Source organism: Acomys minous (genome assembly GCF_964271855.1).
Source record: "Acomys minous genome assembly, chromosome: 14".
NCBI classification, from domain to species: domain Eukaryota; kingdom Metazoa; phylum Chordata; class Mammalia; order Rodentia; family Muridae; genus Acomys; species Acomys minous.
Genome location: NC_140496.1, coordinates 74,948,922 through 74,974,557, shown reverse-complemented (window position 1 = coordinate 74,974,557; position 25,636 = coordinate 74,948,922). Strand labels below are relative to the sequence as shown.

Here is a 25,636-nt window from a genome sequence, read left to right as displayed (position 1 = left end):
CTGTTGGCATTAAAGCTTTTAGGGACTTCCACAATATTGCATTCATCTATCTGACTGATCTACATATATAATTGAAAAAAATTCAGAAATGTTCCCTATCATATAAATGTGAACAAAATTTAATGTAGGTGAACAGCACTGAACCTGAAGCTTTCTCCCGAGGACCCTGAAATAACCCTGCCCGATAGCAACCACAGGCCTTTACACACATAGTTACAGGAAAGAGCGACTCATGCACTGATAAAGTATGATTATCCTTCTCTCAGTATTTTATTTCTTTTATCAGAGATCTACTTTGCATCAATAGACTATTGTTCCCGAGTTTCTTCAGGAGGCTCCTCTGTCCCTGTACACTTCCTTCCCATTCCTGGAAATGATTCCAATCTTAGAATTCTATATGTCCTTTAAGATTGTGCTGAGACACTTCTTTCTTTGTGACTGTCGTCCTTCTCCAGAAAAAGCTCATTTTTTCCCTTGCCTGTCAATTTGTCTTATTATTATTATCATCATAAATGTGTGTGTGTGTATGTGTGTGTCTACGTGTGTGTCTGTGTGTGTTGCGAGGAATGTGTCCGGCATGGAGAAGTCAGAGGGCAACTTGTGCTAGTCAATTCTTTCTACGGCATGAGTTCTAAGGGGAAACTCAGGTCATTCAGGTCCCCAGGCTTGTCAGCATGAAATCTTACCTGCTGAGACATCCCCCTAGCCCTGACAATTTCTTTTATTGCATCTGGAAATCAGCTCTTAGTAGATGTGTGTGTGTGTGTGTGTGTGTGTGTGTGTGTGTGTGTGTGTGTGTGTGTGAGTGTGTACTCGTGCGCTCGCCCGCGCACGCACATGCGTGCACCAACGAGTCTACTTTGTGTTGCCCACAGGAGCATGAGTGGGGGATTACTTGCAGGAGAATGAAGAACTTACTTGTAGTACATCTTTAAAGAAAAATGTATCTCTCTCTCTTTTTTTTTCCCAGCAGCTTTTAATGGCCTATATCTCCTCTGGAAGGGCTAGAGTCTTGTGAGCAGCCCTTTTCACTCCTCCCATGATTTCTAACGAATTAAGTGAATTCTATTCTATTCTACCTACAACATGTCATCCAGGGAAAGAGATTTGAGGTGTTATATGTTGATTTCTCTTCGGCTTTTCCAAAAGACATAACAATGAAGAGTTGGCAGAGACATAGAATGCCTTAGAAAGGTTTTTTTTTTTTTTTTTTTTTTTGGAGTTCTTTGAATTGGGAGAATGTCCTGCTTGCCTAAGGAAGATCTTTCTAAACCTTGCTTCTTTGTTTGATGGATAACCACAAGAAAGAATTGGTGACCGTAAATTTGGTCGGGTGATAGGTAATATATACCACTTCAGACAGATGCTTTAAGATTTAAAAATGTATTTGGTTTCAATATGGAAACAACTTTTCTTTATACCATACCTCCAAGGTACAAAGTAGGGATGTCGCTGCTGTCCCTACTGATCCTGAGGTGGGGGCTGTTTAAGTTTATTTGCATTTTCACATCTCGGATGAGTTTTTTTTTAAGTTTTATTTTTTTAAATTTTTTTTATTAATTTATTCTTGTTACATCTCAATGGTTATCCCATCCCTTGTATCCTCCCATTCCTCCCTCCCTCCCATTTTCCCCTTATTCCCCTCCCCTGTGACTGTTTCTGAGGGGGATTTCCTCCCCCTGTATATGCTCATAGGGTATCAAGTCTCTTCTTGGTAGCACCCATTCATGTTTAAAGTTTTAGAGAGGAGGGGGAGACCTGGTGGCACTCAGAGGTCGGATGAGTTTTTAAAAACCTGGTTTTCTCCTTTTACCTGACATATATTGCTTGCTAAGGTGGCAGGGGAAATTCTATTCACTCCTTGCATCCTAACCAGGTGTAAAACTTGTCTGTACTTTGTGGTTAAATTCTAACTCTTTGGTATCTACCTTGATAGGGTGAAATTGAACAGGAAGGACCTCAGAGGATTTTAATCAAGAGACTGGGCAACAATTCTGAACCACAGGAATCAGGAGTTGATTAGCTGCATGAACATATATAGCATGTAAAATATTTGAAGTACAGTTATAGTTTTGGTAACAATAATAAATCCTGTTATATACTGTTGCTCAAGTTAATTTTTATATGCATCACTCTTGAAGCCCGTGATTGTGTTTATTTTCTTTATTAAGGTATTTTCTCACACCTTGTAAACTTAGAGCCATACATAAATTCCCAATTGAAACTAAATCAGTCGCAAAACAGTCAGGGATCATTTTAATATTGAGGGTTTTAAAGGGTACATTATGAAAAAATTAACATGCAAAAGCAGCACAAAGCTAAATAATTTATTATGGAAAAATTAGTCAATCTAGTTACTCCCCTAAATTTTACATGAATAAAATATTACAGAAAATTTCCTTTTGGGTGATCAGTATATAGATCAGAAACTCCCTAAAGAAACTGTATTAATAAAGTTAACTCATTCCTTATTAATGCCCTAGGCATTTTAGCAACATGCAAAGTGAAATATCCACCTGAAAAATGACTTTAATGATAAGTTATTTCTTTGCCTTATGTACATAATGGAAAATTAGTTCAGGAAGAAAATCTCAATGGGACAAAAAAATAGCCAAGTGTGAAATTTGCAAATACTTTCTTGGATTGGGTACAAATGCTATCCAGGCCATACCAGGCATAAATTCTTTCTATCCTACTTACAACCCATCTTGATTAGTTAGGAGCTCATTTTCCAGTTTGTGAATTATCTAGGTCCTTGACTCTTCTCTTCCCTCTGGCTGATTACCTCCAGTTTCTCTGTTCACTAGCATCTCTACCAAAAAGAGGAGGAGTCCAGGTGAATAAATAGAGGGGACTGTATATTGGCAGTCCTAAATATTGTGATGCCTGGTTTAAAAAAATAATTACTTTTGAATCGACACCCTGTATACATACAGGCTTTTTTCTTCTTTGTAAAAACCCATTCAAGTCAGCACAGCACAGTGAAGCACTGGAACAGGGCTATGGGTCAGATCTCCCAGTAAAATGTCAAAAGTCCTAGCGCTTACAGTTTGTGAACCATCTGAAAAAAGTATTTGTTTTTATCTGGATATCAGCTCCTTATGAGCTGGGGGTGATAGCCTTACCTTATCTTCCTCAATAAAGTATTGAGAAATTCATGGTAATATTTACAGACTTAACTGCAAGCTGTGGAATACCTGTGAAGCTGGTATGCATTATATGTCTTTTTGTCACTTAGTAGTAGTTGTTTGTTTGTTTGTTTGATCAAATCTTGCTTCCTGGAATAGCTCATTGCTAAGATGTCACTGTGTGTTTAATTATTTTCTATTTAACCCTCTCTGTTCTAACGTAAAGACCAGTAAACATCCAGTGCTGTCCTTATGAATGGGTTTGACTCACTGATTCTTTCCTACCTGCCATTAGCGAGCACATTGCTCAGTACCTGGACTTGGTATATATTCTGTCCAAATTGTTCTGCCTGCTAATGTTAAATGGTATTGTGATTTTGCTTCTTTAAATGAACTCAAAGGCCACAGACAGAATTTCACGTCAAATGATGGTCCGTTATATACAGTTAACTATTAAGTATTCCTTGTTTGTGATGTTTTAAAGATTTTTGGTCAGTTAGGACAGACACAAAACAGGTAGTCGAATGTCTCCCAAAACTAGACTCCTTTTAGATTAGATGGTTATGGTGACCTGTATCATCCTTGTAAGTCACAGGCACAAACTTACATTCTATCTAAGTGGGATCAATTTCCTGCCCATACAAGTGAGTTGAAAAGCAATGCCTGTTAAAATAAAGTTTTCAAGGACCTTTAAGATAGTAATTCATTTAGGTTTTAAAATTATCCTGATGCATGAATCTCACTGAGATGAGTAGATAAAACAGACATCAAGGGTGGATGGAGGAAGGGACTGGACAGGGGTAGGGGTAGGGATGGGGACAGGAGGCATCAGGTGCAGGGAGGACTATGGAGGGAGAGAGTACTGAGAGAGACAACCAGAATGAAAAGTCATCTCTGGGATGAGCTAGAAACCTATGACAAGGGAAACTCCCAGGAATCTATGAGAATGACCCCAGCCCAGACACCTAGCAATGGGGGCTATGGAGCTGGAACCAGACATCTCTCGTAACCAGGCAAGACTTTTGATGGAAGGACTGTGACACCAACCCAGCCACAAAGCTTTCTCCCTACTATTTGTCCTGCCTACAAGATGGTATGGGCTAAAAGTGGCACAGAATTGAGGGAGTAGCCAACGAATGACTGGCCCAGCTTGAGACCCATGCCATAAGAGGAAGCCAACCCCTGACACTGTGTGGAGGGCCAGGAACCAGAGGCTGGATAGCCCAGGCACCTAGCTGTACAAGAATTGTAAATCAGCAACATAGCTACTATGGCAAGGGATCATATTCAAAGACCTTCTAGGCCTATGAATGAAACAACTTTTATCCTTCTGGCTGGAATCTAGTACACACCTTTAATCCCAAACAATGACGTTTAATTGAGGGGGCAGACAAAGTGAGAAATCACAGAAAGATTTGAAGGGATGAATCAGAGATAGGATATGCCCAACTATCATAAGAACAGATAGGAAAGGGAAACTACTAAAGATCACGAGAGAGAGAGAGAGAGAGAGAGAGAGAGAGAGAGAGAGAGAGAGAGAGAGAGATTTGTGGAGATAGTACAGTAGAGTTCAGACTTCTGGAGGAGTACAGTACAGTTCATCTGAGTGCAGTTGATTTCTTTCACTTCAGTTCTTGGAGTTTGGAGGCAGTTTTTCTACGCAGAACAATTCAGTGAGAAGCAGAAAAGCCAGTTTGAATCATTTAGCTTGGAGAGGAGTTTTGAGCCAGAAAAGCTGACTTTAACCAGCCAGGCAGAGTTCAGAAAGAACTAGAGCAAGGGAGCTTATTCAGCAGTAAGTCTCAGAAGGCGAAAACATTCTGGGTCTAGGTTGGCAGATGGAGGATGGAAGTTGGAACTTTCAAGGTCCGTCGGGCATAAGATTAGATTGTATGGAGGCTAGAAGTTTCCAGGCCTAGGCCTAGGGATACCTATAAATGCTTTGGGCTTAGCAGGTTGGATATGGCTCTTATCTCATCCCCCCATCTAAGGAAATAAAAACAACATTTACACCAAGGATAGAACCAAGCACAAATGGCAAAAAAGGTCGATGAAGTGATTCTAATGATATTTTGCTATATATTCAGAGATTGGTGTCTACCCCAATGGGCATCAGAGGAGGCTTCACCCCAGAACTGATGGAAACAGATGCAGAGACCCACAGACAAACAATAGGTGGAGCTTGGGGAATTCTATGGAAGATGAAAAGGAAGGCATAGTAGGAGCCAGAGTGGTCAAGGATGCCACAAGAAAACCCACACTATCAACTAACATGGGCCTGTAGTGGCCCACAGAGACTCAACTGGAAACCAAGGAAGCATTCATGGGAATGACATAGGTCCTCTGTGCATATGTTCAAGTTATGTAGCTTGGGGTTCTTGTGGGAATCCTAACAGTGGGAGCAGGGGCTGTCTCTGACTCTGTCACATGCCTTTGAGACCCTTTGCTCCTACTGAGATGCCTTGTTTAGCCTTATTGGGAGAGGATGCACCTACCCTAGTACTATAATTTGTCATGCCATATTTGGTTGACATCCAGGGGAAGCCTGCCTTTTCATGAACAAAGGGAGGAAAAGAAGAAGGGAGGAAAATGAGTTTATGACAGAACTTCATGTAAATGCAGAATCCTGACCTCACCTCCTCAATTTCCACTCCATAAAACAAAGAGGGCACTTTCTAAATCAAAATTTAAAAGTTAGCAGCGTAAATTGCCTTAGAGACCAAGAAAAGATAAGTATTGGAGATTGGAGGAGAGAAGTAGGGAGGTAACTGTTCGGAGTTTTACATGATCTTTCCTCTTCCCTGATATCCCTGTGCCTTTGAAGAAGGTATTAGAATTGAGTCCTCTGAAACTTAGAACTCAGAGATTACCAGATTGACATGAAAGGAAGTGAGCGCACTGAAGACACTCCTGTCTTGACGTTATTTTGCAGGTGGCCACATATAGACCTAGACTCTCTCATGAATTCATTCGCATACAAAAAGAATCTGAATTCCTTACCTCTCCTCATCCCCTTGGGGTTCTTTCTAGTTATTCCCCCATCCTCAGTGCCATGCCTCCAAATCAGACAGACACAATCCTTACCCAAAGGCAGTCTGATTACAAAAAGACAGGGAATTTGCAAAACCCTGTATTGTAACCGGTTAATGCCTGTATAATGACTGCTTTAAAGGCTTTGATAGGTTGTTCTTAAGGTCTTTCTCTTACTGAATGACATGAACCACCAACATTTTAATCTCTCACAAAGCCAAAGCTTAGGAACTCAACCAACACGCCTTATAGTTCTTAATACCGCATAAAGGTCAGTTTTAGCTTCCTGTGAGTTCCTATGACTCAGCATCAAAGTGAGGGTGCTGACAATGGGAGAGCAATGTTGTGGTTGCCTCTGAGGTACCCAGGGTAGCCTGGAAGCTGGGCTGGGGAGATTGGAAGCAGGGTGCTTGAATTCAGCCCAGTTGGACTGGGCTGTCTCTGAACCTGTTTTTAAACTGATTCAGGGAAGTACACACCTACCTACGGAGGTCAGCAGCACTCACTGCACTGGCCTCCTGGACCATATAAAATGGATTTATTGAACTGAACATACACTTCTATCACTTTCTGTTTTCTTTTTTTTTTAATTTTAATATGTTTTTTTTGCAAAATTTTGTTATACAGTTTATGATGGATAAATTTTTAATATTTAGTAAAATTCTTATTGTTACATTGTTCCTGGTTGTTCATTGTTATACCTTCTTCGCTGATAAATTTTGATGTTTGCATTTCCTGACCACTCTTTTTTTTAATTAATTTATTCTTGCTACATCTCAATGGTTATCCCGTTCCTTATATCCTCCCATTCTTCCCTCCCTCCCATTTTCCCCCTACTCCCCTCCCCTATGACTGTGCCTGAGGGGAACTTCCTTCCACCTTTATATGCTCATAGGGTATCAAGTCTCTTCTTGGTAGCCTGCTATCCTTCCCAAATGGGAAAGGAGGAAGTCAAATTATCACTTTCTGTTTTCTAATTGTGGACGTAGAGTGATCAGCTGTTTCAAGCTCCTGATGCCTTGACTTGAGTGCTGTGATGATGAACTGTACTTCTGATCTGTGAACTGAAATAAACATTTTTCTCACTTTAGCTGCATTGGCCATTCTTCCAGGGCATTTTAGCATAACAAAAGAAAAAAAGGGCTGCTAAGAGTTAGACATGAGTTATTTTGATTGCATTTCTCCATATTAGAAATCTACATGTCTTCTGTTTTTTTTAAAAAATATTAATTCTAATGAGTCTTGCAAAAATGTTGTCTACCTTGGTTTGCTCAAATCAGGCTTGTCCTTATCCCATTTTTTTTGTTGTTGTTTTCTTTTTACTGATTGCCCAATACCACTGATCCTAAGTATATCATTTAGTTATTTACTTTAAGCTGAAGTAACCTTCCCTCCTAGTTTTGAAAGGTAGAGTTTTGATACCGTTCTTCATTTTATCATTCATGCATTTGATACTGTAGTTTTCCTCATGACTAATTCCTATATAGCATACAACAAATTTAAACATTTTAATTTTCATTTACTTCATTACGTTCCTTTCTAATTTCTTTTTTTTTTTTTTTTGCTATAAGAGTGAAGAGTGTATTATTTGTTTTGAACTGTTTGAATATTTTTCAAAATTATTCTTGTTTCAATTGTGGATTGAATTATTTTGTCATCAAAGTCATACTCTGTATGACTTGAACTATTTAAGAATTCTTCCATGTACTAGAATATGGCTTGTCTTTCTAAATGCTATGAAAACATTCAGAAAAAAAAAACCCTTTTATTTCCATTGAGTGGTATGTTCCAAAAGTGTCAATTAGATGAGTTGATTGATAGTGTTTTTCAGATCTGACCCTTTCATTTTATTAATTACTGATATCAAGGTAGTAGACATCAAAATATAATTGCAGGCTTTCCCATTCTTCCTGAAAGCTGTATTGGTTTTTGCTTCATGCATCTTTCAGCTTTGTTATTACGTATATAAACAGTGCTGTTATGGTGTGTGGATAAATTGATCCTATACCATGTCAATGCCATCTTTTTGTTTGTTTGGGTCTAGTAATATGCTTGCTTTGATATCTATTTTATCTATTTTTAATGAAATAAGATTCATTTCGTTAGAGTTGACATGGGATAGCATTTCAATGCCTTTGACATAATCATGTTTGCGTTTTATACTTAAAACTATACCTTAAACATAGTTTGTAAATCCCTGCCTTTTAATCGAGGTGTTTAGGCTATTTATGTTTTCAATATGATATGGAACGAACTCTATCATCTTGCTCTAAATTTTGTTTTTTCTCTTTCTCCTCTATCATTCCCCTCACCTTTCTTCTTCATGTGTTTTAAATGATTTTATATTGATTTTACTTTTTATATAGAATCTTACATTGTAACTCAGAGTATAAGAAACTCACCATGTATCCCAAGCTGTCTTTAAACAATAATTTTCCTGACCAAGCTTTTCCTGTGTTGCAAACACAGGCATCAGCTGCCACTCCTGACTTATCTGTGTTCTTATTTCCTTTTATCTGCCTTCTTTGTAATGAGTGGACCATGGTATGTCTATTGTTATTTTTTTTTTACCTGAAATTCTTGGTCTTTATTTTCTTCCATCACTCTCTCCCTCCATCTTTCCTCTAACAATCTCATTTTCATGATTTGCTATTCCTTTGAAATGCCTAATAGGTTGTTTATGGCTTCCATCATATTTCTTATCCAATTCATAGCAGTTTTTTTTTATCTCTGGAAGCTTAAATCTTTTATATGTATTCTATTTTTTAGCCTTTTGACCACTTGGAATACAGTTTTAATAATAATTCTGTCTTGACAGCTCTGAGACGGTTTTATATCAACTGATCTTCCTTTGTTTATAAGTTTATATTTTCCTAATTCTTATATAGCAAGTGAAATTTATTGGTTGTAAGTCACTATGAATTTTATCTTTGTTAGACTAGATATTTCTGTATTCCTAAAACTGTTTTCAAGTTTTTGTTTAGGCTGCTAATGTCAGCTTATGGAAAATAATTGTGCAGGTGCTGAGTTGGGACCCTCCTTTGCATTCTGCCAGGTGGTTTCCATTGATGGGGCTTTCCAGTTTGCTACTATTCCCAAGTCTATGTAAACACACACACACACACACACACACACACACACACACACACACACACACACACACACATTACAAAACAAGCCTTTGCCCTCTATGCCACTCAGGTAGTTCTTCTCTACAGACTTGTTAACCCACATGAACACATTAGTGTTTATATTGCTACACACTGGGACTTCAGTATAGGTTTCTGACATCTTCTCTGTTCTCCATTTGGCTTCTACCTTGTTCTCTATCTTATGAATTCTATCACTCTGATCCTCCTGGCTCTGTCTCAGTTCATTCCCAAAGACTCTCAGTGGAAGAACAGAATAGTGTTTTTCATATTTCAAGGATTACCATCCTGACTGTCTAATTTTCTGGGTCTTAAAACTCATTGTTTGATTTTCGTTGTTTCAGTTAAGAGAATAAGCCAAGTTTCCATTACTCTACCTAGGCTGTAGCCAAAGCTTTCTTTTTAAGAGTCTGGAGAGAAGTAAAAAAAAATGGTATAAATAAGGTACTCATGTATTGTAACTCTCAAAACATTAAAAACAAGTTAAAAATTCTTAGATATAGAAAATCAAAACCAATCACATAGCCATAAGTTAGCCATTGTGACTCACTCACCTCCATTGGATTTTTTGCATAATTTAACACATTTTAATACTTTTTATCATCTCCCATGCACAGACTAGAAATATGACTAACTGCCGTTCTCTCAGTGTTGTTCTGAAGGGGAGCTATGTAATCAAATGAATAAATGGGAAGAAAACAAAGGAATATAATGAATGAAATATTATACAGAAAACATTTTGTAGAATTAATAAGTAAATAACTTATTTACTCTTTGAGCCAGGGTGTGACTATGTAGCCTGCAGGGCTCAAACTTGCAATCCTCTCCTTCCCAAGAAATAAGATTACAGTCACGTGCCACTAAGCCTGGCTCAATCTTTAATTTTTTTTTTATTGGTACCTATTTAAAAACAATCTTTTATGTAAATCAGAACTTCATGTAATTTTTGAAAACCAGTTTCACTATATATCTATATATCTTATGTGCTGCAACTATGCTATTGCTTTTGGCTTATCAAATATCTCTTATAGACCCTATCATGAAAACTTACTCCCTTAAACTAGGAATAAAAGTTACATATAAAACATAATTTATGGAATATAATAATACATAGCAGTGAGTAATTGCAACATGTCAGAATGTCATTCATAATTTCTTTTTTTCTTTCAAATTTATTTAATTTTATTCATTCTTTGAGCTTCTAAACATGTGTACAATGTTTTTTGTTCACATCAGCATATCAAAGTACACATCACTGATTCTACCACCATAAGCTTTGCTAAGTTTTTATTTTTTATTTTGGTTGCTCATGGATTAAGTTGAAATTTGTTAACCTACTTCTGTATAATTCTCCTTAGGATACAAGGGATGGGATAACCATTGAGATATAACAAGAATAAATTAATAAAGGAAAAAAAATAAATAAAAATAAAAAAAACTATATAAAAAAAAAGAAAGAAAGTGTTGCATAGTCATTTTCAAATCGGGATTATTTCCTAAGCCAAGGATATGAGATCTAACTTGCTCTCACCATTCATAATTTCTTGATCAGTCTTTATAAGGATGACCATCACACAGGTAGCAAGTGAGGCTGACAGTGCTACTGATGACAAGTGGCTTGAAAGGCTATGTTTCTATTCCTACCCCTGCTGACTATGAGGTCTGTGCCTTGATCAGCTTTGGGAAGCCCTAACCGAGCTTTGTGGGTGTAACAGGACATGGGCTATTGTCCTCCCACCTACTTTCAAAATTCCCACCTGCAATTTATATCAATTCTGTAAAACAGATTGTTTGCAATGCCATTGAGATTGTGCTAACAGTTAATCGGAGGTGAGATTCATCTAGAAGTTAGGTAAAGGAGGGAGGCTGAGAAATACCCATATCTGCAGGAATTTATAAACAGCATTAAGAAATCGCTGTGGTGTGAACCAGGGAACAACTTTCTGAAGGACACACAAGCCTTCTCTTCAGCAGCTGCTCTGGTGGCTTCTTAATTTATTACTTTTTAATCAGCTCGTAGAAATGGGTAGAAACAGAGACTTGACAAGCTCAGAAAATCCCAGAGGAAGGGAAGGCGTGTTCAAGTAGAGGGACTCTTGAATTTTTGCTCCTGAATATTCCCCTCTGGCTATGAGGAAAGAAGAATCAAAATGGTGTTTGTGATAAGAAGACATTTAAATTGCCAACTTTTAACTGTCGTTGGTGACCAGACAGCAGATATGTAGTCTCATTTTTTCTAAACAAGTGAAAGTCAACCATAAATATTTAAAAACAAGCAAGCAAACAACAATGACAACAACAAAAACGAGGCCTGCTTGTGGTGAATCAGCCCTCATGGAGGCTTTTAAGGATACCCTACTAAGGCTCCTGAATGACAGGCACCCACAGAAGAATCAAGGAACATTCTATGTGTTTGAATGGTTTCTGTAGTCTGACACTATCTCTTTCTGAATAGAGACTTTAATGTGAGGTGTGGTAACTACTGAAACCTAAGTCCAAATGAGTAGTTGACATTATTTTCTACAGAAGCAGATAAACTCCAGAACAAAAGAACTGGGCTACCAAGTGGTGGAAGTAACAAAGCCAAGATAATCATTGTCCAATGGGAGAGACTCTTTCTTTGTCCATTAATAATGTTTTGTTTCTTTTGGGAAAGTATGTATTTGAGAGTGCACATTTGAGGGACTACTTCAGGAATATGTAGAGTAACACTGATTCTCATGTTCATGTTTTTTTAAATGATTAGTTTAATTATTATTAATGTGTATGTGTATGCCTGAGTGCATATCCCATCTATGCAGTTGCTAGTGTAGCCAGAAGAAGGTGTTGAACCACCAGGAACTAAATTTACACAGGGCTGTGAGCCAGCACGTGTACACTGGGAACCAACACAGCCACTGTCCTTCACCACCCACTGTGCCATTTCTCCAGCTCTGCCAGTTTCTTAGCTTATGTTGGACTGAAAGAAATGTCACCTGTTTTAGGTTGGCTCTCTCTTGCTATGATAAAATACCATAACCCAAAGAAACTTGGTCAAGGAAAAGGTTTATCTGGTATCTGGTGTACACTTCCACATTGCAGTCCATTTGTGCTGAAGAAGTTAGGGCAGGAACTCAAAGAGGAACATGGAGAAAGGAACTGAAGCATCACCACAGAGGAAAGCTGCTTTTTGGCTTGTTTCTCCTGCCTCTGGCTTGCACAGCTACCTTTACCATACAATCAAGAAGGACCGCTTGCCAGGGATGGTACTGCCCACACTGGGCTGCCCGAGTCTTCCCACATCAATCACCAATCAACAAAACAAACAAACAAACAAACACAAAAAACAAATCCTAAACGACTTACGCTTAATTGTAAAACTTTACTATCTGGTCTTCAACCCCACCAGTTGTTTCGGGGTTAAGATGTTTCTAGGTCTAGATAGATGTTTTAAGTTGATAGAGATGAGATATGATATATATTGATTTACATTCAGAATTTTAGATGCACCAAGATAGGAAAGATGTTTTCTTCAAGGTTGCCAAATACAAATAGGCAAAACACCATGAATGTAACATTAATATAATTGTTGATGGTTTTGTAGTTCTTCTTGCTCTTTATAGCTTATTTTATATATGTGTAATCATATAAATGCGTACATAAAAATATTTTTAAAAAAGAAAAAATTCCACTACATGCACATGCTTACAGACAAATCTGACAGAGGAAATTCCTCAAATGATGTTCCCACTTCATGGGCGATTGTAGCTTATGTCAACTTGACATAGAAAAAAAGTAAAGAAAAAGACAGAAATTAAAAAAAAAAAAAAAGAAAGAAAAATCAAAGAAACAATACACAAAGCTCCACACCTTCCCAAGTTATAATGGGAAGGTTTCCAGTTCATCTGCGTCACACAGTAACACCGGCCCAGGTCAGGAATGCACCATCACTCTTGCTCTTTTGTTTTGCACTTCATAAGTATATCAGTGTATGAAGCACAGTTTCAGATGAAAAGAAAATGATATTAGAACATAATTCTTATGGAGTTTCGTATGGCAAGGACCATAAATAATGCTGATTCTGTATGAGATACAATCATCCAATAAGCCAAATAGAAATTATAGATTCTCTAGATGTGTATATATGTGGGTGAGTGTGTGTGCACGCGCACACACACACACACATGTGTGTACACACACATATACTCATTGTGTCCAACCACAATTTCTGAAACAACTGAGCTCAGACAGGACTGAGCCACACTCTTTCGTTCAGCTCCCCAAGGGACTCTAATAAGCAATTAGAATAGAGTTCTTAGCCTAAAGGTCCACGGAAGCATTCATAAAGTAGAACGCAACCTTGACCGTCAATCAATAACACTTTTATTTTCTACTAAGATATCACTGAAATTTAGTATTTGTAGTCACAAATGCCACAGCTCACGTCAGGTTCGCGGGTGACCCAAATCTCTATACAGGTAGAAATCATGGAGAGTCACAACACAGGTGATCATGCCACCTCATGGTCTTTGCCCACTGCCGTCTCAGAATTGCAGTAGCAGACCCCAAACCGTGCTATTTTATATCTATCAGTGAGTGATGTAAGTGGGAAGCGGTGCTGTACATCTGTAGCCCTAGCACTTGTGAGGCAGAGGCAGGAGAATCAGAAGTTTAGTTTATGCTACGTAGGGAGATTGAGGCTTGTCTCAGACAGATAAACGAAGGAAAAAACATGGGTAGGTTTGAGGGGGATAAGCTGAATGGACAACACATACTTGTTAAAATCTTAAAAGCAAGGCCATCGGTACCAATTACGGCTAAGCATCTTATTTTCAGTTTGTACATATCTGTGGTATACGTTCGTGCACGCATGTGTGGAGAGTGTGCATGCCCACGCAAAAGTGTGTGGAGGCCAGAGATCCACGTCAGAAGTCTTTTCCTATTGCTTTCTACCTTACTTTTTTGATGCAGGAGTTATCTAGATTACCTAGGTGCGAGTGAGCCACTCGGGTCAGCCTGTCTCTCCCTCCCTCGTTGCCACCACTGGCCCAAGGCAGGGTGTATACACGCACTCCACAATGTAGGTGCTGGGATCTGAAATCATACTGGCATGCTGGCACAGTGAGCACTTTACCCAACAACCCAGCTCGACAGCCTCCTCTGCTCCCTCCCTTCAGAAGGTAATTTGAATATCTCTCTTTTACATAGCCGTGGCCTGTCATAACCTTAAGAATTTTGAATTGTGCCTGTATTATTCAGAAAAGCAAAGGGGCTTAAGTTTTACCCTTGATGGGAGGCGTCTCTGGTCCAACAGATTAAGTAATTGCATGTAAGAGCTACTGGCCAGTAACGCCTCCAGGAGTGTGGACTGTGGTCAACTTCCTTAGCATCCCTGGGGACTCAACTGTGGGCAGTGCCATCAGCTAAGATATAGCCTCATCAGCAATGAGGATGAGGTAGTATTGTCCCTGGATTAATGCCTCCATAAAGCCCTCATCCTGGTCTGCAGTGGGCAGATTCAACTACTGAACGCCTGTTGGTCTGTCTTCCTCTAACTTTTGGTTGACCAAAATGATACAAAAATCTGTCTTTCCTTGCTAAGTCAGTACATTCAGGTAAACCAGGGCTTGTTTATTTTATTTTATTTTATTTTATTTTATTTTTTCTGTCTTTTGAAAAAAATTTTTTATTAAGCCTAAAATATGTCAGTTCTTGGCTTTTGTAATGCCGGTGAAAAGATTGATTTTAAATTCATTTCTGTAAGCCCTAATTATACAGTATATTTCATAATAAGCTTTGCAAACCCTCAGTGCACGAACAAAACCTCTGTTAGTAATAACTTGTCTCCACAGTGATCCGTGTGCCAAATTTAATTCACAGATAAATATAAAGGAAAATTGGAGAGCCAAGCAGGTCTAACTTGAAGGTGGGCTCCATTACAGCACGAGTTCAAGGTCCCCTCACATCCGTAGCTGCTTCCTCTGGTTCATACGCAGCGGTCTCCCGCCTGGAAACAGACCCTAGCTACGGATATTAGCTGCCTGCATCCCGAGCACAATTTCGTTCTCAGAAAACTTAGCCCTCGCTTAGAAGCTGCCGCAGTGGGTTGAATTATCCAATCCCCGTCATTAAAGGTGGCAGCCACGCACTTGAGAATGATGTGGGAAAACTCCAGTGAGAGTGATAATTAAAGTCGGAAAATGGAGGGTCACCTGCCTTCACTCAGCTCATTGGGTTTGGCGTCAGAATAATTCTGAAACAGTAGGGGAGATGGTCTGCTCAGCATGGCAGTATCTGGGTGCACATGTGCTCTTTCCGTCGGTTCAAATGAGAATGCCACTTTAATTGTGTTTAAAATGTTATCTTTGGTATGGGGAGTAAAGACGGTAGAAATGAGTTCTAAGAATACAGAGCAAGCACTAATGAGTGTAATCTAAATGAGGAAAGAACTGGGAAGAAAAGTCACGCATTATTTTTTCAAACACACACAAAAGCATTGAGAGAAGAACATTAGGGTAATATAACATTGAAAGTGGCTCTTCTTTCTGCTTGGCTGTGGGATCAGAAAGGCTTCATCCTATATTCCCTGTCTTCTGATTGTCATTTCTTGGTGCCCGTTATTATAACAGTTTATTCCTGCCTCAAAAAAAAAAAAATCAGACAGTATCATGTTCGTTTAAGAAAGGAAGCCATTACTTAGGTTTTTGTCTGTTGTTTGTTTCTTAACAAAACCTTGGTTTCATTCAACATTGAAGCCGGATGAAGAGAAAATGATACTTATTTCATACTGTTTTATATGTTACTTTTAAAAGAAATACTGACTTTTGAAGAGCAACAGAGAGAGGTATAGATAACAGAAGCAAAATTTAAGTTCAAACTTCAACTTTGGGATAGATTATATATTCATTCATGACTAATATCCGTTAATTCTGTGTTTCCTCCACATGGACTTGAGCATGTAACAGTATCTATTTTATGAAGACGTTGAAGGACACAGCAGGTTTAAAATACACGAAGCTTTTATAACAATGTCTGGCACAGAGTAGGTGGTTTGTTCAGTACTTACCTACCATTGCGATGACAATGAACTGTTCGGTACCTAGCTGAGCACTCAGTACTACAGACCAAGTAAGGATGCATATTACTATTTTTGTTTTTACAGTTGGGTTTCTTGTGCTCAGTGATCTAGGGGAAAGCTTCCTAAAATATACAGGCTCCTTTAGAAGACAAACATTTGGCATCATTGTTGCCGAGACTTAACTGTATCACAGGAGAGATAATTGCAACATCAGGCTCCCAACCTGAGAAACTCCTAATGAGCAGATGCTAAAGATTTCTGATAGGTCTCCATCGTTCCCTTCACATTTGAAGGATTGTTTTGAGGAAGATAAATTATACCTGTTCTACATGAGTGTCTTTTGGTTCAGGGTAAGAAAGAATATGGAAGCATGCAAGCTACCTGAAAGAATACCTCTTAATCTGCCAGGCAACAGCATGCTTCCTTTTGAAGACTGATTTTTTTCAGGTTATAAAAAAACATTCATTCATCCCATTAAAATCAAAAGTATTTACAATATTTGAAATATTTAAGTTATTGACTAAATACACATTTTCAATCCAGGTATTAATTGTGGAAAAAAAGTTATCTACTTATAGCATCTGAAAAAAAAAAGGAATATTTAAAATACATATCATGAGAGCATTGACATGGGCTTTTTTAAATTCTTGTAGAAAAATCTTTCCTATAACATAAATACACATACTTCAGGCTCCATTCACTATAGGTCATTGAAACAATAATAGAGAGACTGAGGGCATAAATAGAAATAGGGAGTGAGAGAATGAGTGGATGAATGCTACTAAGAGTAATCTCAACGAGACTACTAAAGAGGAAGTACTTTTTGTTGCATGTAAATCTGATTTTACTGCAAGGATTCTGTGTGGATCCATAAAAATAAAGCTTTCTACAAAACATAGTGAGTTCATTTAGTCTAAGGGTGTTAAAATTATTTGGCAAAATTATCTCCCTCTGAAAAAAATGTAAATAACCTACATAAGATATTCTGTTTCAGCCTTAGTTTTATATATACAATGATTTACAGCCAGCAATTTCTCCCTGAGGTCATCACCTTCATAAATACCAGCCACGTACGATGAAAACCAACTCAATAAAATGGGTATTTCATTCTTCTTTCTTCTGCTTGTGCGGAGACTTCTTCCACGCACACAGTGCCCATTTATAACAAAGCTTCACATTGGGAGGGATTTTATGAGTTCCCCAGCTTTCTTTCTTTATCTTTCTATGCATCAACCAAGCAACTGGCAGATTCTTTAATAAAATATATTATACACATTAATATTTATAAGCCTATGAATTGGATGTTTAAATAAACATTCAGCATCTCACTCATGCCTGTTCCCTTGTTTTAGATGTTAAATCACACTTACATTGTCCGGGAAGTCAGCCTTTAGTTCTGTGATACTGTGACACCAATATGCAGCTGTTTTCTCACTGATGAGCTCAATGTTGAGGAAGGAGCTTTGTCCTGGGCCATACATGGGGCCAGAGGTGGTCCCCCGAATGATTCTGGGTGAGACGTTTGTCACGATATCCTAATGAAAGAGAAAACATATTGTCTCTGTTCTACAAAGAAAACCTGAGATCTTTATTATATGCTCATTTCCATGTGACAATATTTTACCAAGTTTCTTCTCACATTTGTCCAGATGAGGTTTTAACATACTTTAAATTACAGTTGAGCATATGCCATTTTCAAATGAAATTGTAGAAGAAAATATTCGTTAGTGTTTGCTAACTTACTGCAGTTCTAGATTGTACATAGGAGAAAAACTTTTTAATTAAATAATTTCATGCTGGTTTAGGCTGTACATATTTTAGTTTGTTTGCCGTTTAAAAATAAATAAATAAATAAATAAATAAATAAATAAATAAATAAGACAAACATTAAAATTCCATGTAGGCCTATGCAATCTAAGTAGCACTAATTATTAACTCTGGTAAGAATTAATGTTTAAAGACAAATGTATAATTTTCTTGAAATGTTATTTAAATGCAAATCAACTAAGAAAAACATATTACTATTACTAGCTCATTAAACTTTCACACACATTCTAACAAATTAACGGTGGCAAATTACCTGTATATATGTATACATATGTAAATCCTGTGCACATAGATATACATATATACACATTACTACACATATATGTATATATTTTATTTATATGAATATGAGTATATGTACTCATGTTCAATACGAAGACAATTCCCCTTCCCAAGATTAAAATGAGGTTATCAATAATTTCCTGATAAATATAAACAGTAAAATTAACTTGCTTGTTAAGTGTAATTACCAATCCCAGGCTGCTTCTAAAGCAGTATTAGCAAAGAAGAATTCAACATTCTTCCATTACTTAAAACTAAAAAGAAACAAAGAAGGAAAAAAATGTTTCTTTTGCCAACTTCCAATTAAAATTAATTTTGAATAAAGGTCATTTAGTTAAGGATTTATCAGAATTAGTCTTTTAAGTACCCCTCCTCACCATCTTGTCACTTTTAGTGAGATAACATGAACCCCCATTAGTATATAGCAATTAAGGTCAATTTACATATTTTAATTAAGAACCACCCCATATAAAACAATTAGTGTAATAGGCATACTAACTGGATTTCATAACATTTGGACGTTTTTCCAACTAGATAGACAGGAAACCTTAATTAGCATTAATTAGTGCTGATCTGCATATGTTTGATAAGGCATACCCTTGCCACAAAAGATTATTTATTCCTGAATGTGCCAAATGCTACAGTTGCAGAGGATAAAAGGACTTTTCTTCACATTGCATGTTAATTTCTGTTCATTTACATTCACTTTTACATCCGAATTAGTATATTATAAAATAAATGGCATAAATGTTACAAAAAGCCTTCTTAAATATGTACATTTTAACTTATAGGACTCATGCCAGTTAAATTTTTACTAATTAAGCCATTCCGTTCCTATTGTGTTTGTGCACAATATCACCAGCCTCACTTTGATTTGCTGTTGAAAAACCCTGTTACACAATCATAAACGCTAAAATGACAAATAGAATCACTCTGGGAGGCTCCAGCAGACAGGTCAAATTTCCATCCTGGCAAATGCTTCAATGTGTTCGCAGCGTCCCCGCGGGTGGCTCTGTGTGTCTCTCCAGGTAGGCACTATTGTGCTGCCAGTGTTGGAAAAGACAGTTCTGGAAATGTTTGCTTTGAATGACCCTGGTTTTCTTCTCTGCTCCGGTTTTCAGATTTCACACTCTTTTTATCCCCGAGATCCTTCTACCCACTATTCTAAATGCTTTCTCTTGAATAAATCCAACCCAGTAACACCCTGTTCCTGTACAGAGGACTTGGCCAAGGAAGTGGACAGAGACGCTATCCAGTTCATCAAGGTGAGTCAAGATAGAAAGATGTGACCGGAGTCTCTTTAGATTCTGGTTAGGCTCTTATTTACTAAGCGTCAATAATTAAGTCCTGCAACGAAGTGAAATTTATTTTTGCATAGAGTTAACTCAAATACTAAAACATTATTAAACCATTCTTAAGAGCTAGCATAAATGATTTCAAGTACGGGTTTTCTCTTTTTACCAGCCACGGGCCTGCAATTTTCTGGGAATCTTAGAAACAAAACTATTAAACTCTTTTGAAATAAAAACACGTCCTAACCCCCCCACCCACCCCCAACACTTGACCTAAGATTTTACCTTATTGCCACTTTTAAACCTATCCAGTAAACCTTAGATCAACCTATGCTACGGTCTCATTTACCAGAAAAAAAGAATAGAAGGGAAGAGAGGGAGAAGAAGAGAGAGAGGGAGCTGGTGAAAAAGAGGGAGAGAGAAAGAGAAAAAGCTAGTGAGTGGGGAGAGAGAGAGACAGAGAACCTTTGAGATACAGTTTCAGAAGCTACATAAACCACGCATATGGTTTTGTGAAAATATTCAAGGACTCTGTGGTGTTTTGAATGAGAACGACCCCCATAAGCCCCATATATTTTGATATTCCCCAGTTGGTAGGCTGGTAGAATTGTTTAGGAAGGATTGGGAGGTGTCGCATTTTAAGAGAGATACATCATTGGGAGTGGGCTTTGAGGTGTTGTGGTTTCAAAGTGCTATCCTCCTCCTCCTCTTCTTCCTCCTTCTCCTCCTCTTCCTCCTCCTTCCACCTTCCTCTTCTTCGTCCTCGCCCTTGTCCTCCTCCCTCTTCTTCTTCTCCTCCTCCTCCTCCTCCTCCTCCTCCTCTTCTTCTTCTTCTTCTTCTTCTTCTTCTTCTTCTTCTTCTTCTTCATTTCTCTCTCTCTCTTTCTCTCTCTCTCTCTCTCTCCAGGCTCCCCACCGTGTGCGTGGGCTTACCTGCTGAAACTGTAAGCAAGCCCTCATTTAAATGCTTCATTTATAAATTGCCTTGGTCATGGTGTTTCTTCACAGCAATAGAATAGTAACTAAGACAGACCCTTTTGGAAATACTTCTTCAAATGATCCAAGTTTTCCATTTCATTAAATAAAGCAATGATAAAGATTGTTTCCAAGACTATATATAGGTACTATGTAAAATTTGTGAACGAACTGTAACTCAGTAACTTAAGAGGAAAAATTTTAAAGTTTCATATCCAAAATATATAAAGAACTCAAGAAATTAAACACCACCAAACCAAATAACCCAAATGAGAAATGGCACTCAGAACTAAACAGAGAATTCTAACAAAAGAATATCAAATGGCTGAGAAACACTTAAAGAAATGCTCAACCTCCTTAGTCATCAGGGAAATACAAATCAAAACAACTCTGAGATTCCATCTTATACCCATCAGAATGGCTAAGATCAAAAATTCAAGTGACACCACATGCTGGGAAGGATGTGGAGAGAGAGGAACATTCCTTCATTGCTGGTGGGAATGCAAACTTGTATAACCATTTTGGAAATCTATCTGGCTCTATCTCAGAAAACTGGGAATAGGACTTCCTCAAGACCCAGCTATTCTACTCCTTGGAATATACCAGAAGAAGCTCTAGCACACAAGGACATATGCTCAACCTTGTTCACAGCAGCCTTACTCATAGCCAGAACCTGGAAATAGCCTAAATGTCCCTCAGTTGAACAATGGATAAAGAAACCGGTACATATACACTATGGAATACTACTCAGCTATTAAAAACAAGGAAATCCCAAAATTTGTGGATAAATGGATTGAACTAGAAATGATCATAATGAGTGAGTTAATCCAGAAGCAGACTCACATGGTATATACTCATATATACCATATAATTGGGCACTAGCCCAAAAGGCATGTCCCACAAAAGTCTTCACTTAACAGGAGATTGGGATAGATGTGAGAACATCCTACTGGGACTCTAGGTAAGAGAAATATAGGAGATAGGGAAATAGAAGGACCCAGAGGGTTCTAGAAACCTACAAGAAGAACATCATGATGGGTGGATCAGGGCCCAGCGGGGTCTGCTCAAACTATTGTACTAACCAAGTACAATACAAGTAGTAAACATCGACCCCTACTCTGATCTACCCAATGGACAGGACATTCTCCACAGTTATGTGAAGAGCAGGTACTGACTCTGACATGAACTCTGGTGCCCCATATTTGACCACCTCCCTTTGATGGGGAGGTCTGATGGCACTCAAAGAAAGAATAAGCAGGCTACCAAGATGAGACTTGATAGCCTATGACCATATAGTGGGGGAGGAGGTCCCCCTTGGTTTTAGACCTAGGGGAGGGGAATAGGGTGAAAGTGGGAGGGAGGGAGGAATGGGAGGATACAAGTGATAACAATTAAGATAACAGTCAACAATTAAGGTGTAATCTGAATAAATTAATTAAATAAAAAAGTTTCTATTTGCAAAATTCAACCAAAGCGACAAAATTTTAACAATCATGAAGTAATAGATTGTTAATAGAAACCTTATTTTAGCTTGTATTTCTCAAATTGAGTGGTCCTTGAAACTAGTTTGCCAAAAATTTCTATAGACTGAGGCATTTTAGAAATTTTAAAATAAGTGACATATGAATGTTAATGATAATGGGGTTCAACCAACTATCTTTCCTTATGTGGTTAGAGTTAAAGTTTTAACAATTTGGCTATACATTTTTGACATGGGAACAAGAGAATCTGAGTATTCTTTCACAAGAGAATAATTTACTTTAATGTTTTTTTTTTCCTTCAAGACAGGGTTTCTCTGTGTAGCCTTGGATGTCTTAGACTTCCTTTGTAGACCAGGTTGGCCTTGAATTCACAGAGATCCGCTTGCCTTTGCCTCACCCAGTGCTAGGATTACAAGTATACCCCACAATGCCTGGCTTTTACTTTAGTGTTTAGTAGCTAGGGTATATTGGCATTGCTTAGGGGAATTAACAGAATAAAGAAGGTATAGAATAGTGAGACTAGATACAAGTTTATTTTCTGTAAAAAGAAGATAAATTACCATGGTCACAATCTTCAGTGCATTAAAAATGTTCAGTTTCAAAAATAGCTGTTTAGACGACACCCTAGCTTTATGTGCTAATGGAACCTTCATCATAAAACCGAATGTCAGTGCCCTCTTAGACACTGAGGTGATAGGGAGTTTTCAGCATCTGCAAAGACTTGGATGCTAAACATCTGATCATATTTGTTTAAGTTCATTAAACTGACTTCTCTGACCCTAAAAAAAGAACTATACTGCTTCCATGGTTACTTCTGAATTAAGACAATCACAATGCCCCCAAGAGTTGAAAAAGGAAAACTTAGTCATAAGAAACTAGACAAAGAAGCAGTGTCCCATGACATTGGATAAAATGAAAACTAAAAGGTTCAGATTGAAATACAGTTGGGTCTACCACCATGAATGAATTTTATAAATGGCACTAAATAAACAAAACAAAACAAACAAACCAATAACAACCCCCCCCCCCCCCCCCGCCCCGCGTGCGCAAATAAAAACAGAATAGTTCATGGAAGCATAACAACCATTCAATATAGTTGTTATGCGCACTGAGGCGATAAAATTGTAAATATTGCAAAGGCAGAAGAGGGTTTTGCTCTCTGGGTACACAGAGGAAAATAGCTAATGGGGGGACAGCAGAGCAAGCAATGCTTTCTGAGGAAGAGATGATTCCCAATGTACCGAACAGCAGAAAGAGAAATCTGTTCCCTGAACTAGGCTGTAATGTAGGTGGGACTCTGACGGATAAGGTTGATGTCTGACATCTCCGGATAGCCCTTTACTCTTGGTCTATGAAGAGGGACTCCCTTTTCTCAGTGAGTGTTCTCACTCCACCTGATCTGGTAACCCCTGATCTTGTAACGATCATTAAATAGCCCTCAGGGAAGATAACAGGTCTGGTCCTTTCCTGGTAAGAAAACCAGTTTATCAAACTCCACCCTATGCTAAGGAGATCTAGCTTTCGGCAAACGGCCTTTAGTCATACCTAGAAGTTATTCCCTCACCCGTGGAATAATTAAGTGCTATGTTTTTCTCCTTGTGATTGGACCCCATGTGATTGCGTGTAAATAAGGTGCAGTACCACTGCATGTAGATTTGGTATCCTGACACTCATAGCCCCAGCGAATCAGACACATTTAACCTCAAACCCCCTCCCCACAGCCCATGGTTTATAAATAAAGCCTGGCTGGCTTGTTCTCTCTCCATTGCTCACCGTTCCTCCACCATGACTGCCTGAGACTCCATTTATTCTGGGGAAGGATTGCCACTGGATGCCCGGGGCTTGACGGCCAGTCAAGGCAGTGATGACAGTGCTGCCTTGGCAGTCACTCTACCATTCCTAGCTCCGTGCAGACCCCCCAGTGAAGCACTGCTGGTCCTGGCTTGAATCTTGCTAGACCTGCCTGCCAGTGGGTTTGACGCATCCATGTGCTTCCTCGGCTGTGCTTAGCCCAGCCGCTGAGGCAGGGCTGTAACACTTCGGGTATCTTTACAGGCCTGAGGAACTCCAGAGTCTCTACTACCTTCTGATAACAGCATTCTCATTTTAAAGCAGCTAAACTGTAACACTCTGTGGGAAACTCATTTCCCACCTCCCCGACTGAGACTAGGAACCCGGCCAAGTGCCCAGGCCACTAGCTTCACCCTGAGTGCTCGAAGGCATCTCTGAGCAAGAAATGGGACCTTGGGACCATCGATCTCAATATCCCATCGTCTGTTCTTGTCCGGAAACAAGAAGCTCCTGAAGCAGCCAGCCCAATGCAAAATCCAGGCCACCCATCAGAACAACTGTGTAGTGAATGCTATTATAATCTGTAGATTCTGATGGGTCCTTCTACCTGAAAATAGGTAATTTAAATATAAGCTGTCTTTTTCTTTTTTTTCAAGAAGGGGCCACGTGTAGCCAAGGCTACCCCTAAATTTGATATGTAGCTGAGGATGACCTAGAACTGATTCTCCTGAGTCAACCTTCCAAGTGCTGGGATTGCAGGTAAAAGTCACAATCACCCACTTTTTCTTTACATTTAAATTCCAAGATTCTAGTGCAAGTTTTTATTTAAGTATTTACTTTGTTGAGTTAACATAGTTTAGCTATTTTATAAATAAAAATTTCAAAAATGAAAAGCACCACAAGTCACTTTCTAAAACATGCCACTTTTTTAGGTATGCAGGTGGCATGGCACATTTCTTTCATAACAAAAGAAAAAGATTTTGTAAATTAGTCTAACTGAAAATACATTGTTTTGGGGTTTAGTTTTGGTTTTCCAGATAGGGTTTCTCTGTGTTAGCCTTGGCTGTCCTGATTTGCTTTGTAGATCAGGCTGGCCTTGAACTCCGCTTGTCTCTGCCTCCAGAGTGCTGGGATTAAAGGTGTGTGCTAGCCTTGGCAAATACATTGTTATATAAGAGTCTACCAATATGTCCAGCATGCCATCACCCTCAGAAAAACAAAAGGAAGATTCAGCACTGGTCCAGTCTCAAGCATAACTCCATGTCTGTGGGAGGTCACTTTATGAATAAATATGCCAATGTTCAATTACCTCTAAACATAATTATTAGAAATTTTTCTGATGGGTTTGGGTGGCAAGAGAGGTAAAATAAGAATATCTTTTCAATTAATCATCTTTTTCACTGAGTGTCTTGGATAAACACAGCCGCCAAAACCCGAGTTAGTAACAGAATTTACTGTGTACATCAAGATACATCAAGAACACTCTTCTACATGGAAAACACACAGAGGATCACAATGTTATCTTAGAAATGTTAGATGAATTATCAAAGAAGCAGTGTCATTGAAATTTTAGAACTGTTACTATTGCAGGTGTGCCTAGTACAGATCCTTCATGTACATCAGA

At 38.4% G+C, this 25,636-nt stretch overlaps 1 protein-coding gene across 2 annotated transcripts in view; it reads right to left on the bottom strand.

The window, feature by feature from the left end:
• DPYD (dihydropyrimidine dehydrogenase) overlaps positions 1-25,636 on the bottom strand; it is an 867,929-nt gene that overhangs the window by 330,757 nt on the left and 511,536 nt on the right. For both annotated transcript variants that reach the window (XM_084756838.1, XM_084756837.1), the window contains exon 14: positions 17,735-17,899. In XM_084756838.1, coding sequence (XP_084612964.1) covers positions 17,735-17,899 — 165 coding nt within the window. The remainder of the gene's footprint in view (positions 1-17,734; positions 17,900-25,636) is intronic.